This window comes from Atractosteus spatula, chromosome 8 (genome assembly GCF_055471065.1).
Source record: "Atractosteus spatula isolate fAtrSpa1 chromosome 8, fAtrSpa1.hap1, whole genome shotgun sequence".
In the NCBI taxonomy this organism is placed as follows: Eukaryota; Metazoa; Chordata; class Actinopteri; order Semionotiformes; family Lepisosteidae; genus Atractosteus; species Atractosteus spatula.
The window spans coordinates 30,328,880-30,347,755 of NC_142713.1; the positions used below are offsets into that span (position 1 = coordinate 30,328,880).

The 18,876-nt window shown below is 38.5% G+C and overlaps 1 protein-coding gene across 1 annotated transcript in view; it reads right to left on the minus strand.

Moving 5' to 3' along the window:
* Positions 1 to 3,156: 3,156 nt before the first annotated feature.
* The window catches only part of tmem178bb (transmembrane protein 178Bb), a 107,221-nt gene continuing 91,501 nt past the window's right edge, over positions 3,157 to 18,876 (minus strand). Inside the window, exons 3-4 of the mRNA XM_088923650.1 lie at positions 7,095 to 7,232; positions 3,157 to 3,407 (exon numbers count right to left, since the gene is read on the minus strand). Of these exons, the coding sequence (XP_088779776.1) occupies positions 3,157 to 3,407; positions 7,095 to 7,232 (389 nt within the window). The remainder of the gene's footprint in view (positions 3,408 to 7,094; positions 7,233 to 18,876) is intronic.

Below are 18,876 nucleotides of genomic sequence, written 5' to 3' on the forward strand. Positions count from 1 at the left end.
ATTGTTTTGCACAAAGAATATCTGAAACAGGATTCCCAGCTAAGTGGTTGAGGTCCATCCTAAGAAAAATGGCTTTATTTTACTAAACCACCAAACAAGCAAGATGGGATGAAAGGCATCCTCTCCTTTGCATCAATTCTTACATTCTTACATTATATTTTTTCAGTAGTTTTGTCAAACCCTAATCAATGCGACAAGATGACCACTTTTATAGGCATAATGTATTTAATATTTTAATGTTTGGTGTTAGCTCTCCTGGTTCAGGATATGGCAGCCTGACAAGTCAAAGCCTGAAAAAAGGCTTCCCCCCCCTGCCCCAGTCAACCCCACTCAGTTGCAAGGAATAAACCAAGGAGGCTGCTTCAAGGGTGAAGATGGGGTGGAGGGAGGAGTGCAAGAAAATATGTGTGAATAAGTGCCTACAAGGCAAGATATTTATAAGTAAATGAATGGAAGTTTCATTCTCTTCCCCAACTTCTGTTTAAAAACTCTACTTCAGTAGTTTGGTCAACTTTACATTATTGTGACTAGAAAGTGAAATTTATAGGAATAGTGTATTTAATATTTCAAGACTGTGTTAATTTATTTGCCATTACAATATTCACAGAATAGGCAAACAACATCTAAAAAGGGGATCTTTATGGGGCTGTTTTTCACCCAAGTGAGATAACACCAAAGTATAATCAAAAGACTATTCCTTTCTATTTGTCAGCTCATTTGGTTATGAGAATTCAACCAAACTAAAGAAAATTATTACTGAACAATTTTGGCCATAAGTTAAAAATAAAATGCCTGCTTGCAGTCACAATACTAGAATCTGTGGTTAGAGTCTGTAGTTTAACTACAGTACATAAGTTTGGAATTCAAAGAAGCAATACACATTCATTTTAATGGTTCTATCATAATTGCTTTTGGTAGCCAGGGTTATGAATGAATAGGAAAGCAATAGAGAGGTGAATGGAGATATAATTCAAGAACAATCCTTTTTCCTCTCCTATGTTGGGGATTATACTGTACATATTTCACTTTATTGTTATTTTAAACATTGAAATGTGTCTCCAACAATGCTACAGGAAGCATGAAGCATACACATGCAATTTGTTTGAGGAAACGAAAAGCAGAATGCAAAACATCTAAAAGAAAATCAACAAAAAAGTTTTGTATTATATTTAAGAATACTCTTCTGTCTTTATTGTGTTCATAAGATCAATGACTGTTATTACCAATGATATTAGTTTGGAGCTAATTAATTATAATATCAGTTTTTATAGTTGGGATCATTTTTATTCATTAACAGTTTTTTTTTTATTTGCTGACAAAGACATGAGTTAGCCAGAGTTAGCCAAAATGCAAACAGAACACTGATGCTAGACACCACTGCACAAACAACTATAACCAAACATAAAATTGCATCTATAGAAGTCTGCATCTGGTTCAAAATAGGAGAACCAGACAGCTGGTGAAAAGATATCCTGGAAAACCCACAATTTTAGATGTTCTTTAAGAAGAGGCTAATTAATATTGGCAAATTCCCTTAAAACTGCATGGTGGCAAAAAAAATAATTTTGGATTTTCTTGAAAAATGTCAATCTACAGTGTAGCTGATATTGTATTTCCAAATTCTTTAATGGTCTGGTTTCCTACTGGCACCCAGATCATACATTGTTTTTAGAAAGAACATTTGTATTTATTAATCCAGCTTCCCAGAGAGGCTTTAAACTCGTTCTTATTAGACATAATAATTGTTACCCCACAGGTTCTGTAGTGGCGGCTGTACTGTTCAAACATGTTCACAAGTTGGTAAATTCTTTCAGGAGTCTGGGAATACAGTGAATTGTTTTACACTGTGAACAGGATACTGCACCTTTCCCATGTATTAAATTTTCTCACCATTTTCTGAGATAGGTCTTTAGTTTTTTTTTACAACTGATTCTTTTTTTGTACAGAGATTGTAAAACAGACACACTCAGTTACTTCTTTGAACATGAAGATCATGAAAAATGTCGCACAGCCAGGCACTAGTGCTCACGCACACGCACACACACGGGACTAATTAAAAAAGTGAAGAAAAATAAATACAAAATGAAAAAGGAGCACAAAAATGTTCTTTCCAAACAGGAACTGGAAGAATGGGACTGAAGTGGAAAATGAATATCTTTGTACATGGAATTTTGATTTAGATTTTCGTATTTCAGTAATATTTCTTTACAATATAATACAAGCCCAGAGGTACATTATCAGGCTGTTCAACTCCAAACCCTCACAGTGTAGGAGAGTACTCAGCAAAAACATTGATGATTCATCCACTGAGAGGAGGCCTAAGGCAGTTTGAAAATCACCCAGGTATTTTTCAGTAACGTTTCATGTTGTTCTGTGTTACACAACTAATGAAGGAGAATTCCCCCCAAAACCCTGAACCTTGCAGGACAGCGAGCGAAGGGGTGTTAAGTGCTGTGGGTCAGCAGCAGACGTTCACCTTTTCAGAACCTCCTTTTAATGTTGGAGTTAATTTAAAGTATCCGTCTTCTCTTGAAGTGATGTTTGTTCCCATGAGCCAAAATCACACGAGGAAATAAAAACATCTTTGAAACTGTTTGAGCAAATATGTTTCTTGCATGATTTTGTTTTCTCACCCCGTCAAGAGTTAGGCAACAGGAAGACCGTAACAGGATCCATTGATAGACTGGGAGGTATGTTATAGCAGACAGTGCCAATACAGTATGTCTTAAATTTACTTTGTCCTGCACCATTATTCCTCTTTCATCTTCATAGAATCCCATTGGACGGCCAATGCATTCTTTGGAAGAGCAAAGGAGCGCTCTGCTTAAGAAAGAAAAAAGGTGCATATATATTAATTCATTTACCTATACAGTTTTAATTACATACGTACTGTTAAATCTGTCTCTTCGAACATGTTTTTCATCGTATTTCCTTCTCATTCCAGAGTAATTTTCAAGGCTGAGTATAGGACAGAGTTGTTTCCACCTACTGTATTTATTAAAAAAATATTACATTTGTCTGTGGCCAGGAAGGACCAGAAATAATTTTCCCTCACTTTACTGTGTGAGACCCTCAAAAAAGGAAGTATGTGGGGCTCTTGAAGCAATCAGATGCAGATGGCCTCCTTGCTGGAGATGTGTGGTCTGTGGTGAAACTTTAGCAGACAGTTCCATTCTCTGGCCTGGATTTGGGGCAGGTAGAACGAGGGAGAGGCTGGACAGAGGGGGCCAGAGTGCAAAAGAAGCCAGCAATAAGGGTGAGGCCCAGGCCTCCCCAGGCACAGAACATGGACCAGCCATATCCATGGCTGATGTCATCTGGCAGCCCATAGAGATAGCGCGGATACCGGGAGAGCTCAAAGTTGATGCCAGCTACACAAGTGCACAGAGAGATGATACAAAAGGTGCCTGCAAAAGAGCACAGAAACAGGAAATCAATGTTGAAAATAATTACGGAAACACAGGACAAAGAGGGTATATAGGGCAAATTATATTAAGCAAATATGCACAGACATAACCACAATTCATTATTTCAGAAAATATGCAAGGACAGATGTTAACATTGCAGGACATTAATTGTGCCATGCGAGTCCTGTGTTTTAAACAGAGCACGGCACCTTAATTTTCTGATTTCATAGAGTTTATTGTTGAGGGCCAGTGGGATGTTTTTCCAAATATCCTGTATTTGCACCCACATTGTTTGAGTTTAACTTTCATCCTTTTAACACCATATAACCTTGGTGAACCTTGGTGCATATTTGTGAGTCTTCAATAGCCTATTTATGTTCCAGATATTCACTATAAAGTAATCTTGTCAGATAATAGCAGTACAGTAATAGTAATACCTTACTATACACTATACACTCTCTATGCAGTTGTTATTTGCTTGATATAATGTGCACTATTGTGTTGAAAGATGAATCTCTCCTCATTTCCTAAGGGAATGGCATCATGGATCACAATCTGCTTCTGTCTGCTGGCTTTATGGTTACTTTTGTTGCACTCTTGTATTAATCCAGCTCAATGCCTCATTGTATCTAACTGGTATTGTTTTTATGTTGTTTCCCCTTCTTACCAAAGGTTTCCGTGTGCTGTGAGCCATCAGACCTCAAGTGTTACATGCTCATGCAGGTCGATGCTTGTTATCTGTTACTTATTTCTGTTTTTGAAGAAAAACTAACACTTGTACATGCAGGTAATTCACATGATCTCTCCAGGATTGCCACCTTAAAAGGAAAAGAATTTACTCTTAAGGTACTGTATCTGACCACCTCTGGACAGCTTGAGTCTTTTTCTTTTTAGAAGCAGTATTTATATTGTCAGCCCAATTAATGAATTCAGTACCCATTTCATGACCCCTCTCTGTGGTCTTGCATATGGCACTTGGCGTAATATCGAAGTCAAGATAGCTGACCTTGCACCTATTACTATAAGTAAACTTTATTTTATCTAAAACTTTGCTTCTATATTCTGGTTATTTGTGATTTCCTTCCTAGGTGGCACTGTGTTTTCCATAAATTTTACATTCAAAAATTGTAACAGTGCCTTTATTTTATTATGTGCTGGTTTGGCGCAATTAGATTAGTTATCATGCAGGCAATGGCATTGTGCCATATCAATACATTTTATTAGATAATATTTATTCTTTTGCTTTGAATTGCATTCCCACTTTTTCTCTGTTTCTGTAATTAATTCCATGACAAGCTATACTGGCCAGCAGCCATATCTCCCTGCAGCTCTCAACTGGCTACCACTGCTGCTAAGCAGGGTTGAGCCTGGTCAGTACCTGGATAGGAAGCTAAGATTGCTGCTGGGAGTGGTGTTAGTGGGACCAGCGGGGGGCGCCCACCCTGTGGTCTGTGTGGGTCCTAATGCCCCAGTATAGTGACAGGGACACTGTCTTTTGGATGAGACGTTAAACCGAGGTCCTGACTCTCAGTGGTCATTAAAGATCCCCAGGCATTTCTCGATAAGAGTAGGAAGTTATCCCGGTGTCTGGGCCAAATTTTCCCCCTCGGCCTTTACTGTGGCCTCCAAATTGTCCCCATGTATGATTGGCTTGCACTTGGCCTGCGATGGACCCTGCCTTGCGCTTGCTTCTTGCCGGGTAGGCTCTGGCTTCTCGCGACAGTGTACGGTATAAAGCGGTTTGGCAAATTACATGACATGATAATCTGTACTGAAGTTAAAGGTATCTTTTTCAAGTTGTGGGTGTACCATGCTTACTTACTGTAGAATCGTTGAAGTAATATTTTGGTAAAATACTTGAATCAAAATTCGGACTACATGACTCTTTGTTTAAGATTCCTAACACCAAGACGTGTAAGATATACACAATTATTTTCAAGAGGAGTTACATGAAACTAAACACACTAACCTAGATATGGTTGAGCTACATGGTTTAACCAGGATACACTTTCTGTTGTTTATCCATCCGTTAATTTTCTAACCAGTTCCAATTCAGGGTTATGGGGGGAGCTGGAGCCTATCTTAGAAAGCAACAGGCGCAAAGCAATGTCTTGAATGGGACATCAGTTCATCACAGGGCAGAGAGACACAAATTAAGAAATTAAGACATGTAAACGTCCGCCAAGGTCATTTTTCTCAGAAGCCAATTAACCTGCCAGTATGTTTTTGGACTGTGAGAGGAAACTGGAGCTCCCAGAGAAAACCACACAAGAATGGGGAGAACATACAAACTCCACCCAGACAGCATTCCAGGCCAGAATTGGACCTAAGGCCCCAGCACTGCGAGGCAACAATGCTAATCACTGCGCCACTGTCCCACCCTCTCTGTTGTTCAATGCTTTTAAAATCTATGGTGATCCTTTAATCTCTTCTTTACCATGCAGACAATGGTTCAGACAATGATGAATCATCTGTACATTTACATTTTTTCTTCAAAATGAGTCTTTTCATATACTTGTATTGTAATGCTATAACTCCTGTTTTTGGCAGCAGCACGAACATGACAATAATTAGTATTCTATTTATGCAGATTGGCTGTGCTGTTAGTAGCAGTTTGCGAAGTGTAATTTTCTCCCATCTGTCTTCGCACTAGTAGCAGATTCCAATGTATTGTTCATACATTTATCCCTTTTACAGGTATCAGACAGGGCAAAGGTTAGAGTGTAACTGTTTGTGGAAATGAAGAGAAAAAAAGTGATTCTCCCCCCACGATTACTGTCAGTTTCCCCATCTTCTGCTAGATTCGTATGTATTGTATGAGTAATGGGTTTCATTCTTTCATATTGATTTAAGTCCAATTCTCTGAGACTTTGCAGCTTCCAGCAACTGGATGAATATTTGTCAGGTGAAATCTCCCAAACAGTTAAACTTCCATATAGTTCCTCAAGTATGTTGCAATATATTGGTTTCTTACAACAAGAATTGGTCAATAGCTTTCCTATGTCCATTTTGGTTTCTGGTACAATTAAAAGAGAAACCACAAGATCATAATTGTGTTTTTAACAAATGCATTTCCTATATTACCTTAAAAGTAAGCAGTTTTGTTGCATCTATGCACTGAAAACAATATCTCATGGAATCATTACAGCCAAAATCCTGAAGCATAGATTCACAATTCCTTATATATAATTTTATTAAATATACTTTTATTCTAAGCATGTATTATGGAAGATATACACTGGTTATACATTAATAAAACAGTGCTGTGTAAGAACCTAATATAATCTGAGATTTGAACAGCAATAACACCTCGAGACTTTTCACACTCACCAATTTCTTAGAGTAGAAAGAGTTTCAGGTAGCACAGCATTTGAAATGAACTTAAGATTGCTTAAAAAAGCATCAGTGTGAAATGAGTTTTCGGCTCATAAGTGAATAGCTCAGCAGAGCTTACTTTGCTTTCAAACAAAATGGGCTTTTTTTGCCATTGTTGCTTTTCTGTTCAGTTTCAGGGTGATAAAAATAACCTCTGTTCCTTTGAATTCCTCCTTCAACAGAACGTATCTAAAGTGGACCCATGAAACTTTTTCATTTTAATGTATTTCTTTCTCTATTGGCAGGAGATACAATTTGTTTTTACTTCTAACCAATTATTATACATAGAACTGTGCCTCAGCCAGGGCTCACCTCCCATAAGAAAGAGCAAGCCTGCTACATATTGCATGAGCCCACGATCCCAGCAGCATCCAAGAACCCCAATGATCCAGCCAAACAGGATGATTGCCACAGCCATGCCCATGAAGCCTGCAGTCATTCGTCGCAAGTCTGTGATGAAAGACAGAAGAGTAATGTCGGTTACACTGTAACATCTGGATTGGACACTTACCAAAACCGCATTTCAAAAAGTAACCCCAAAACCTCTTCTTTTTGTATTCTCGTCGCAGACACTATATACTGTGTATATATTACTAAAGACTGGGGATACTTGAGATATAAAGGTAATGTGAGACAATATTGGCAAGCACCAGCTGAAATTGCTCTAGCAGGTTGTCAGACATTGCCTCAAGTTCCCCTAAGGTCTCAAGTCTCTCCTGTTTACAGTAATTGTGATACACATAAAATCAAAATCTGAGATGGATAATTGGAAAGCAAGCTTCTGCAATGCATTCGTAGCTGTAGACGTGCTTTGGGCATGCTAATGTACTGTATATGTTAAAATTGCATGCTTTCCAATTAGAATTGTGATTAGAGAGATGCTGCCTTGGTACTGTATTAATATGCATGCTCAAGAAGATAAAAAGCTTAATGGGAACACAGTTTGTAATGAACTTTAGAAAACCTCCAGTTAAAATGGAGATACTACTTTGTTTCTGATGTTTCTATGTGTAGGAATTACCTATAGCCTGAAACATCGAATTACAAATGGAAGTTAGGAGACAGTCAAACATATCACAACAATCAAGATACCTTCACTACCAAAGTAATAGTAATCAGACAGTAACTTGAAGTCTTGTAGTCCTTTACCAGAGATTTTCAAAGGCTTTTTCCCACTTATGTTTTTTTTAATAATAAATTCAATTTACTCAACCAGCCTCAGTAATTTACATTTTTTCCAGTTCACTGGTGATTTCGAAAATAACTTTAAAAAGCTTTTCTCAAACATTTCCATAATTGTGGAGACTTTTGGTGTGCTAAGCTACAAATGGGTTAGGATCTGCTGTACCGCAGATGAACATTCCCTGGGCAGGAGAGGAGGATGGTGGCCCTGTCAGATGTGGCTGGAAGACGATGCAGCTGGAGGCATAAGAGTCAACTCATCCAGCTGTCTGATGTGATTCACCAGCCTGTTGTAGATAGCAATAATAAACTGGCACTGAAAATGCTTTATCTTTGGTCAGGTTTTCAGCAAGCGTCTCTGCTCCTCCCCTGCCTCGTGCTTGGGCAACATTATCTGAGATTTCAAGGTGCCACCTGCACAACCCTGCTGCTCCCTGAAACAAACTTGCCCACATGACTTCTTATCTCCCTTTTAAATTTTGATTAATTTTATCCTTTTTTCTCCTCTCTCCGGATTCTTACCTCTCAAAATTGCTCTGCCTGAGAACAAATTTAACCAAACAGAATGAGCACTAAATATTTTCAACTTCAAGCAATCAATTCACCTTCTAGTGCACAGATTACCTCGGGTAGAAGTGCATGCGATTTACAATAATGCAATATTCTATAATATGCTAAAGAATGTAATAACTAATGCTTTATATTTAAAAACAAAATTGTAACACAAAAATATTTGTTAATTTTACAAAATGATAGCTTTTGCCATTTGCCAGTAAACAAAGTTAAAGCTGTTAAAATGTATGACAGCATTTCAGTTTAAAAATAATTAAGGCTGTGCTCTAAGACCTATTAATAATTTTCATGTGGATCACAGCTTATTTGATTAGTTACTACACATTGCTATTTACTGCCAATAAAAACCAGACATCTGGCAGGTGGGGTCCCAATTAGGTTTTTGTTTTCATTTCCATTTGCAATGATAAAGTTTTTTTTTAGTTTACATCCCTCCCCTAGTTGAAAAATGCTGTTGTCCATCATTTCGGCTCACTTGTTCCTCTTACTTGCACAGAAGGGGAGAAGAGTACATCCTCAGAAACAGGCGTTGTCAGCTATTCAGCTCTTTCAGACTCTGCAGTGCTGTAGTAGTAGAACTAACATCGACTGGAGGAGTGATGCAGCTCTGACAGCACTGCAAGGTCACGGGCTGCAAGCAAGAGATCCTTGGGCTGAGAGTAAAACAGTCGCCCCTGCTAGCACTTCAGCAATTGTTTGCTGATACCTGAGCAATCCCATCCTGAGGCCACTTACACCACAGACCATCCTGTAAGTGTTGCCAATGTCTGCATCTACCTGTGCTCTGAACAAGTGCCTCTACCAGCTTAGCCATTTAGAAGCCCGCAAAAACCCTAGTCCATCAATAAAATAAGAACAGTTTTCTTTCTCCAGGTTTAAATCTAAAGTGTACATAATTACACTTGTAGATTTATCTATTCATGGCTTCAGTGTTGTCTGTTACTTGTCTTTCCATAGTTCTACACAGATTCCCGGGGTTAACCTACCATTTGCATGACTTCCATAGAAATGGTCAAAATCAGTCCCTTTTTTCTTCCTTCAGGCTATGCTGTTGTGTCAAATTACACAATGGTGCACAATGGTTGTGACTGGGTGCACATTCTTCCTTTCAAAGTGACATGAATTAGTTAGACGCATTATTTTAAAGTAATATAGGCTTAATGATATTTGGTAAAGGAACCATTTGATCTTGAACTTTGATTTTGTACCTTTTTAGCTAAAAAAATACTGTATTGACCAAATAAAAAGTAACATTTGCAAAGAAAAATTGCCTATCTAAATGTTAGCTTCCTACACATTCAGTCTTCACAGTTCTTATTGGCTCTATATACTGTATCACTTTTTATGCGGCTACACCCTTTTCTCTCATTTCACTGTTTTATGGGCATATAAAATAAGTATAACAAATGTATTTTTTTACTGTTTACTTTTTATTCTGGAATTTTCCGATTCACTTATCTTTACATGTCTCATTACCTAAAAGCAGTTCCTTCAACTCCATTTTCAAATCCAAGGATCAAAGAATCCTGAAAATAGAAATCTCTACTGTTCTGTTGGTAAATACCCCAGGCTTACTCTGCTACTAGCTGGTAGGCAGGTCACAAAGTCTCACAATCCCCTCACTTCTGTCAACAAAGGCCTCATGGAGGCAGCTCTGCTTTATTAGCAGCTTAGCCAGGTGTAAAGTCATTGACAGTCCCACAAGAAGGGATTTCAGCTTGACAGGCTCAAGGCACAGTTGAGGGCACAGTGTGTTATCTGCGCTCATGGGAGAGAATATTTCAGAATTTTGCCAGCAAGTCCGAAGTGTGATGTAATATTATTAAGTACAGCTGCTTTTTAAACACACATAAGCACTTTCAAAAGGCAACATGTATTTAGTTTATTTTTTTGTGATAATTTTTGTTTTCCCCAAAACAATACAATACAAAAAAATAAAAATGACTTCATCCCCGACAAAACCTCCTTCATCTATTTCCCTAATGTATTTTTATCCCTAATGAGTCTTTGTGCAGCACTGACTGACTAAACAGTTTGATCGAAATATTCTGTCTTGGTGGCAGAATATATTGGAAGTTATTGTCTCCTTTTTGTCTTCCTCCTTACCTCCTGTGATGATGCAAACAGGGGGCTTGTGTAAATTGGAGTGCAAATTGGACATACCTGGCTTAACTGGTTGATTGGTATCCAGTGGGAATGAAATGCCACAGGTGGAAAAGATTGGATTGGCACATTTGATTGGCTTTGTGGGTAATTGGACAAGACCAGGGATCAGAAATCAGGTGAAATGTAGAGAGTCTAGTTGGGATGGTTGGGGGGTTGGCTCTTTGTGCTTTTTTTTTATCAGTAGACATGCTTGCAGTCTCTCTGTAAGAGAAGGTCTTCATAGGAGAGAGAATGAAAAACCTGCAAGGTTTTTGTTTGAAGAATTATGATTATTGATGGAAAGATCCAGAATGAGTTCTAGCTCATTCACTTGTATAAAATATCCCAGTATTTAGTCTAAAAGACTTCTATGGCTCATAGGATAGGTGATTAGTGCTGATAAAACTATTGTTGGAAAACTGGGAGTAACGGGTAAAGCTGATTTAAGCATGCCATGTCTCTGAGCAAAAAAGGGACAAGTTAGTTTCATGTAACGGAGAGACATGGAGCAGTCCAAAGGAATTTACCCGTTCTGGCCTTCCTGAAGGAGAAAAGGGTTAATTTGAAGTGGAAGTAAAATTATTGACTGCTACTTAAAGGATCTGATGGATGGATGGATGGATGGATGATTGAACAGTTGACTGTACAGATATCTCTGAAAGATTCTGAAAAAAACAGTACATCTAAGACTCTGGAGGGGTTCCCTCCACAAGATGCAGTGATGAACCACACTTAAATGTGCAACACTGTGTTCTCCATCACCCCCTGATTGCAAAAGGTATGTATAGTATATGCAGGTATGTTCTTCTGAGCTTAAATGTGCAATACAACTGTGATGCTTGCACAGAAAAGGATCACTACTCCACGTTGGGAATATTGCTGGTATGGAATCTGTGTATTTACAATCCCCCCCCCCCCCACCCCCCCCTTATTCTTGCTCCAATATTGCTAGTGACAGGAAGAACCTGTTGGGAACTAAAATATGGTCAGTCACGAGTCACAACATAAGAGATTGTCTAAGGAGCTCTGCAATAATTGCAGCTGCTAAAACCGAGTTTTAAGCAATATCTAGCCTTGAGAGATATACAAGAATGAGCTTCTGTATGAGGTCTGTTGTTGGCTCCGCCCCATGCTTGGTGTTTTACATATGTACAGTATTGCCACTTTCAAGGCTTTATCATGTAATATGAAATTCTTCTGAACTAATTTATCTACACCGTATGCTGCAACCTCAAAGTGTGAATCTGGTAATTCAGCAAAAAAAAAAAAATCAGGTTTCAGTTAATGGAAATCTGCAGAACAAAGCAATCCAAACGACCAGTTTTTCAAACCAGACATTTTAAGAATTACTGCAAAGCCAAAAAGGAGGTTGAAGGGGTGCAATTTCCCTTCTTCTAATAAGCACAACCCTGACAGAGCACATTTTTTTTCAGTGTTCTACCTCCTCTGCTTCTCCAACCACACTCTCACCGCAGAACAAACTGAATCCTTACAACATCTATACATTAATGCGCTCTGTTCCCAGCTCTCTGTCCTCTTGCTAAGCTAATTGGTCTGCATGCTCTTTGCTAGATTGTAGTTTTCTGGTTAAGAGGATAATTCCCTGTCACCACCACCAACTCCACTGTTTTCATTTTGCAGGGTATATTATTGAACATGTTGCATTTCAATCTTACACTGGTTCAAACAAATAAATGCAAAAATCACCCAAAAATAGCAGTAGTGAATTATTATGGAATATTTATTTTGGGGCCAGTCTAAAGCTACATCTTTTATTGGGGTATCTTTTTTCTATTCAATACCTAGCAAGGCAGTTAGCTGTATGAAAATCAGGTTAGTCTATCTTTTCCCACATAATAACCTACTGTATGGCTAAAGCTCCACATTAATTTCACTCAAAAATATTTTGCAAAGAGTCTGGGATATAATTCAAGGAAGGGACTATGCCACACCGTTACTTTGGTAAGAGGGTCAAAGGAGTGTAAAAACAATATTTTTATCCAGTCATGACATGAAGGCTTTTAACATCAGTAATATAGTAAGAGCTGAATGGAAAGATTATATATTCAGGAAGAGTGTAAAGAAAAACAGACAACATAGAATTGGAATAGAGATATCTTGACATCAACCTGTTGGAGAGCATAGGACATGATTATTTTTATTCCCAGTGAATTATTCACAAAGCTTCATATAAAATACTAATCTTTAAACTTCAAGCTCAGGCAGTCCAAGGTCGGGAGATCATTTTACGAGGAAAATGGTTTTCTGCAATGCATTTAGATAAAAGAAAGCATATTGGAAGCTAAGATGCCTAAGCCTGGCAGTGAGAAAATTAGTGGAACACTAGAAAAAGAATTGTAGTCTTTACATTATCCTCCACTAATGTGTACAGTGATCCTTGCTGTCCCATGGCTTGTATGTGTCTCCATCTATAAACACTTCCCATAGAAGTGTAGTGCGTTTTTCTTGTATTCTCCAGAAACATTACACACCTCAAGTCCCAACTTGAAAACATTCTGCCATTGATCAAAATTAGGTTAGTAGTTTGGGATAGTAACAAAGCCTGTTTCTAAAGATACATTAGACACATAATGAGAGATGGACACTAGATTCTAAGTCAATGAAAGTTTTGGCGAATTTGTTCTAAACGGCAGCGTCTGATTTTTTCTCTTTTTTTCTGCCTGAAAAAGCACTAACGGCTCTGAAGGTTTGACAGTGATATTAGCAGTCTCGCAGTCAGTGGCAGCCTCTGGGAGAACCAGCTGTACAGTGTCAGCATCTCTGTCACTGTTCTCATCCCTGACAGAACTTTCCTTTGACTTAAAGCACATCACTGAAAGGAAAGGCAGAGCCCTCACTTTCATTTTCATTTACTAAATCTTTTATTTTCTCGTCGCATTTCATCTCCATTAAGTATGTTTTCCGCAACTAAATGTCTTGAGTTTGGCAGAGGGATGACAAAATATTTTGGGACACATTAAGTCATTTAAGTGCCTAAAATAGTTTAAAATCCAGTAGCTCATAAATTGAAAGATTTTGTCCCAAGACCAAAGCAGTAATGCCAGACAATTCATGATCTGAAGTACCTCAGGCTATTTCTAGCCAAAGATATCTAAATGACTGATTGAGACAAAGCTAAGTTAAATAAGACAAAGTTAAGTAATTTCTCTCAGTGAAATGGACTGTCCTTTATTGTAACCCGTACTGAGCAGGCCTTTTACAAATGTAAACCTCTTGTTCTTTCAGCTATATGAAAGTCATTAATAGTGCTTAGAGATTAAGAGTAGGATGATCTCAATAGGCAGCCACAGCCATGTCCGCAGCTCTATAAGCATGTATTTCTCTTCAGGAGGGACGCAGTGCAGGAAGAAAGGGAGGGGTGCAGCAAGCGTGGGTTCATCTGTATGCTGGTAGAAGAAGAAGTCAGAGAAAGAGAACTACAGAACCTTCACGGCTCACTGAGGCTTCCCCAGGTAATTTGTTGAGAACCCCAGTGGTGTAATTAATACCTTTCACAATGGCATGAGCTTTGTAGCCTTGGTAAAATAAACAGCACAAGGAGAGGTCAGGGCCGGTGGAGAAAGAAATTATCCATCAGAAGCAACTTATGCTCTTCTTTTCTTCCCCTTATATAACACTTATGTGCGTTAAAGTGACATGTTCAAACAATAGGGGAAGAGACCATTCTATATTACTTAAACCTCATGTTTTCTAGGCACATTTACTATGTGCACAACATTAATGATAAAATGATAAATGTAATCATACAGGGGAGCTGGATTTATATTTTGATGTTGAAAACTTTTGACATGATGCTTTGCAGCAAGTAAAACACCAATTTAGTGCTTTGATTTCTCTCACTGTAAATCATAAATTTGTTAATCTGTTTTGGACATTATGGAGCCTTTTTTATCTAAGTTTCCTTTTAATATAAGGAATAGCCACTTAGAAAACAAATATTACTTTCCTTTATTTCTGATATATCCAACCTTTGGTTTTGTACCACATTAACACTGATAAACAACTGAATGGTTGTTGTGTGTGATTCACACACAAACTATTCAGCAAAGTATCTCTTAAATCCTGCATTCATGACTTACTCTTTTTAATTAAGTTACCTGTTAATTGAACACGAAGGCCTAAACAATCATTGAATCCAGATGTGAAACATTCTCTCAAGAATCGTACATCTGTAGTCTGGCAGATAAATGTTATGTGGAATAAAACTACAAAACTAGCCTGTTCTGAGAGAACAGAGCCAAATTTCTGATTTATTCATTAAATGCTGAATTAAACATTTATATTTTTTGAATAATTTGGATTTCAATTGTGGAATGCTCGTAATAAGAAAGGCAACTTGATAACTAGGCAGTAACCAGGCAATGATTCCTTTCAAAGACATTAGGTTATAGGGGCTTTACAGCTACGGACTGGTGCAGTGCTCCAGAATACTAACGCCATATGTGTGGAGAATGCTGAAGTCGGCAGTCTAGCTTTAATATTGTAATTGATAAATATCTGCACACTTGTTAATACGCTCTGTGCTGTGTACACTTGCTTGCATTTCATGTCTTTAACAGCTATTGTTCCGTTTCCTGGGGGACTTGATTAAAGAGCTGGTGTCATCTTTTGTTTTAATGGCCCTGATATCCCATACTGATGGATTCCTACATCATACACATATTATCATATTTGGGATAGTGAGCTTTATGGATGTAGGAATATTTAGCCTTTAATTATATAATGCATCCTCTCTCAAGGCAGTAGAACAGATAAATGCACTAGACTTGAATTAAGAATACATCATGCTTTACAGATGAGATGCTGTCTGCAGGAGTATAGCAGTTGTTTCTATACATGTACAGTAAGCATCTGCACTGCTGTGGCTCTATCTGTTGGTATAAAAAGGCCTAAACCAACCCCTTAGGTTCTTGAGTGGTCTTTACTGCAAAAACTACAAAAGCAGTATGTTCAGAGAGAACAGAGCCAAATTTCTTATTTATTCATTAACTATAATTATACATGACTCCACAGTTCAAATCAGGATGCATATGATCTAAATATAACCTATACACAGAATATACTTTTTTGGAAATAAATCGCAAAGTCTAACAGCCTTGCAGTTACAACAGCATGTATTAGATCAGACCCAGCTGAGCTACCGTCTCGGTCACAGAAGCTATGCTGCAAGGTATCGTCTGTGTAATCTGAATGCACTTTACAATTAAGGAGAGAGATCTTACCTCAACCATTTTTTCACACTGTGTCACACCATTAAGATGTGCATGATTTAAATTAGCAAGAACAAAGTGAGTCTGTAGTTTATTAAATACTGATTGAACCTCCGGAAACCCAATAATCAAATAATATTTTTCTCATTGCAACGAATCCACTAATGGAGTCTTTTTTTTTTTTCTAGAAAAACCTTTTGACAGTTTTACGACAACTAACCTACACATAAAAATGGTTGACATTTCCCATTTAGTAAGGCGTCAATTATTCTGTGTTAGGATATTCACCCCTTCTACAGTACGATGTGTATCAGTCAGCACTTCACCAGCAACTCGGATGGTTATTACTTGTTTCTACTGTTGGAATTTAATTTTGAATCACCTTGAGACAACAGCAAAGCCCATCGAGGGGAAAACGAAGAACGTTCCTCTGAATTTCAAGAAGCCTGGAGGGAGCAGCATGTGTGAAAGGTCCTAACCTTTAGTATTCATTTACTTTCACTTCATTTGTAAATGCTGGTTTGTTTTACCGTTACTTTGCAAGTGCTGTTACGTTCACAGTGTAGCTGTATGGTTTTCAGGGAGTTTTACTAGGAATATTCAGTCGCCTCTGGCCTGTGCAACAGTAGTCCGATTTACATCATTCATTTCAGCAGAAATAAATCCTTTCATATTTCTCCAACTACTCTTACTCTGCCCGGGTGTATGAATGATAAAATCTATTGGAACAAGCATCAAGGGTATGAACACTAGGGGGTCTTTACTGTGATGCAATCTTTGGGGACCCTTGAAAATGCAGCAAATCTCTGTTGCAGTTTAATATCCTCTGTGATTTCTTTGAATTAATATTGTGTTCAAAAGCATGTAGCAAGGTCTCATGCACTGTAGTATTGTACTTTCCCATGTGTTGTCAGAGCTCTCTGAAAAAAGCGCCTGATAGCTTGCGAGATGTCACTCCCTCTTCATTGTGTTATTTGACAGAAGTTCAGGAGGAGGTTAAATGCAAATGTCGCGTTTCCACTTCCCTTCATGCAAATACTCCCATGCTCAGGGAGGAGCACAACTCTGTGTGCATTTTTTCTATTGTTCAACTTTTCCTTCTCATCGAAGACAGACATGTTTCGCACTCGCCGTTACTAAGACCTTTCCTATATCGCATTTACCTCCTATAAGCTAGAAGCAGAGACACTTTCTGGCCTCTTCTCAAACAAGCTGCTTTTCAACCTCAAGTTCTCCACAGGAAAACACCTGAAGGAAAACTATGACAGGAGCAGAGCCAGTTCTCCTGATGTTGTCAACCCACCCTGGACCTCCAGAACAACAGACACTTTGACTCCCACCCACTACTCTTACAGTCCCAGCCTATTTTTGTCTCTTTCTTTTCCCTAAATGTCCTTTTCATTGTCTCCCAGTGCTCCCCCCAATTGCACTCTGTGGGCCCACAGTGTTAAGTCTGCACTGGATCGGGGCTCCTCATTCACAGCAGTCGCCGCCCCTTGTACCCGAGCCTTGGTAACAGCCCTAGTTGCTGTGGTGATGGGTGCCCCCCCACCAGTGTCCAGATTGTACAATGTCAGCCTTCAGCTTGTTGCCTCTCTCACAGGTGGAGACTTTGGAAGTAACTGCTTCTTTTGGGGGGTATTCTGCTTGGAATACATCCTTATCCAACCATTCCTCGCAAACCTCAGCAAGTGGTAACTCTCTACCAGCTCCTTCCTATTTTCCCACCTGTACACCTCTGTCTACTCTTCCACGACACCGCAGTGTCTTCGGCTGCCCACCACAGAGCTCCAGTGCTCAAGCTCGCAACTGCCACTGCCGCCACCTGTTCATTGACTTGGGTCCCGTCACCTGCATCATACCGGCTTTTCATTCACTTCATTTCTGTCGGAGTTCGTCCGAAACATCGCTTATCCAAATGTGCTCGGTCAAACAAGCTCAAGCCCCCATCCTACACACTGGTACTGTACATGAGAATGCCTTCTCCCTGCATCCTGTGAAACTCCAACCAATTTGCTCCTAGCTTTCTGTCTGAAACCTGCATCTGCATTTTTGGGATCCTTCTAGGGATGGATTGTGACAGTGCTGGACAAAGATTATTTCCCTCAGCCAGGTGATAATGGTTTAAAACAGTATTATCACCTGCCGGGTCAACCAGGTGACCATACTATTTTAGTGAAAACTATACAATATTTAGTGTATTCACTATTGCCGTTTTCAGAATATAGGTACAAATACTAACGTATTTAGCAATAGAGGCCATTGACATCAGTCATCACAGTGACTTGTTTTTGCTTACAGGTTTGTGCATTCATGCATTCAAAATCCCTTCTTTCTCCTTGCAGAGCTTCTCTGAAATGTAGTCTGTTCCTCCCATATTGAAAATTATAATATGAGTTATGTTGACTAAAAAGAAAAAAAAACTTATCTGAGAGAAATGAATGCTGAAGGAAAATTGCTTTTTCTCTGAAGTTCTGTGCATCTTTTCTTGGGAGTTATCAGTTCATTTTGAGTTCTCAAAGTTCACAAAAATAAGTTTCTTTCAGGGGAGGCAGGGCAAACAGTTTTCAGAGAATTTCCACAAGGACGGTTAAAAACAAAATTTTGTATTTTAATGTAACATTTTTAATAGCTTCCAGATAGATAACTAACTAACAAGTACCCTTCCTCCACAATCAACATTTATATAGAATCTTAACTGACTTGTTAGTGTTGATCGAGCAACAATATGGATACAAAGAGTGCATTTGGGTCATTTTTTTTTAATGAATTTCAACAATCATTCTTAAATTGCTGGTGTATTATCCTGAATGTATAACATGTATTTGGTAAGTAGATAATAAGTATATAGAAGCATCATCAAATTGGGGTGATGTAATCAGTAAAGTACCACAGGGATCAGCTCTGGAACCACTACTCTACCTAATTCATATCACACCAAGTCTGCAGATGACGACAATAGG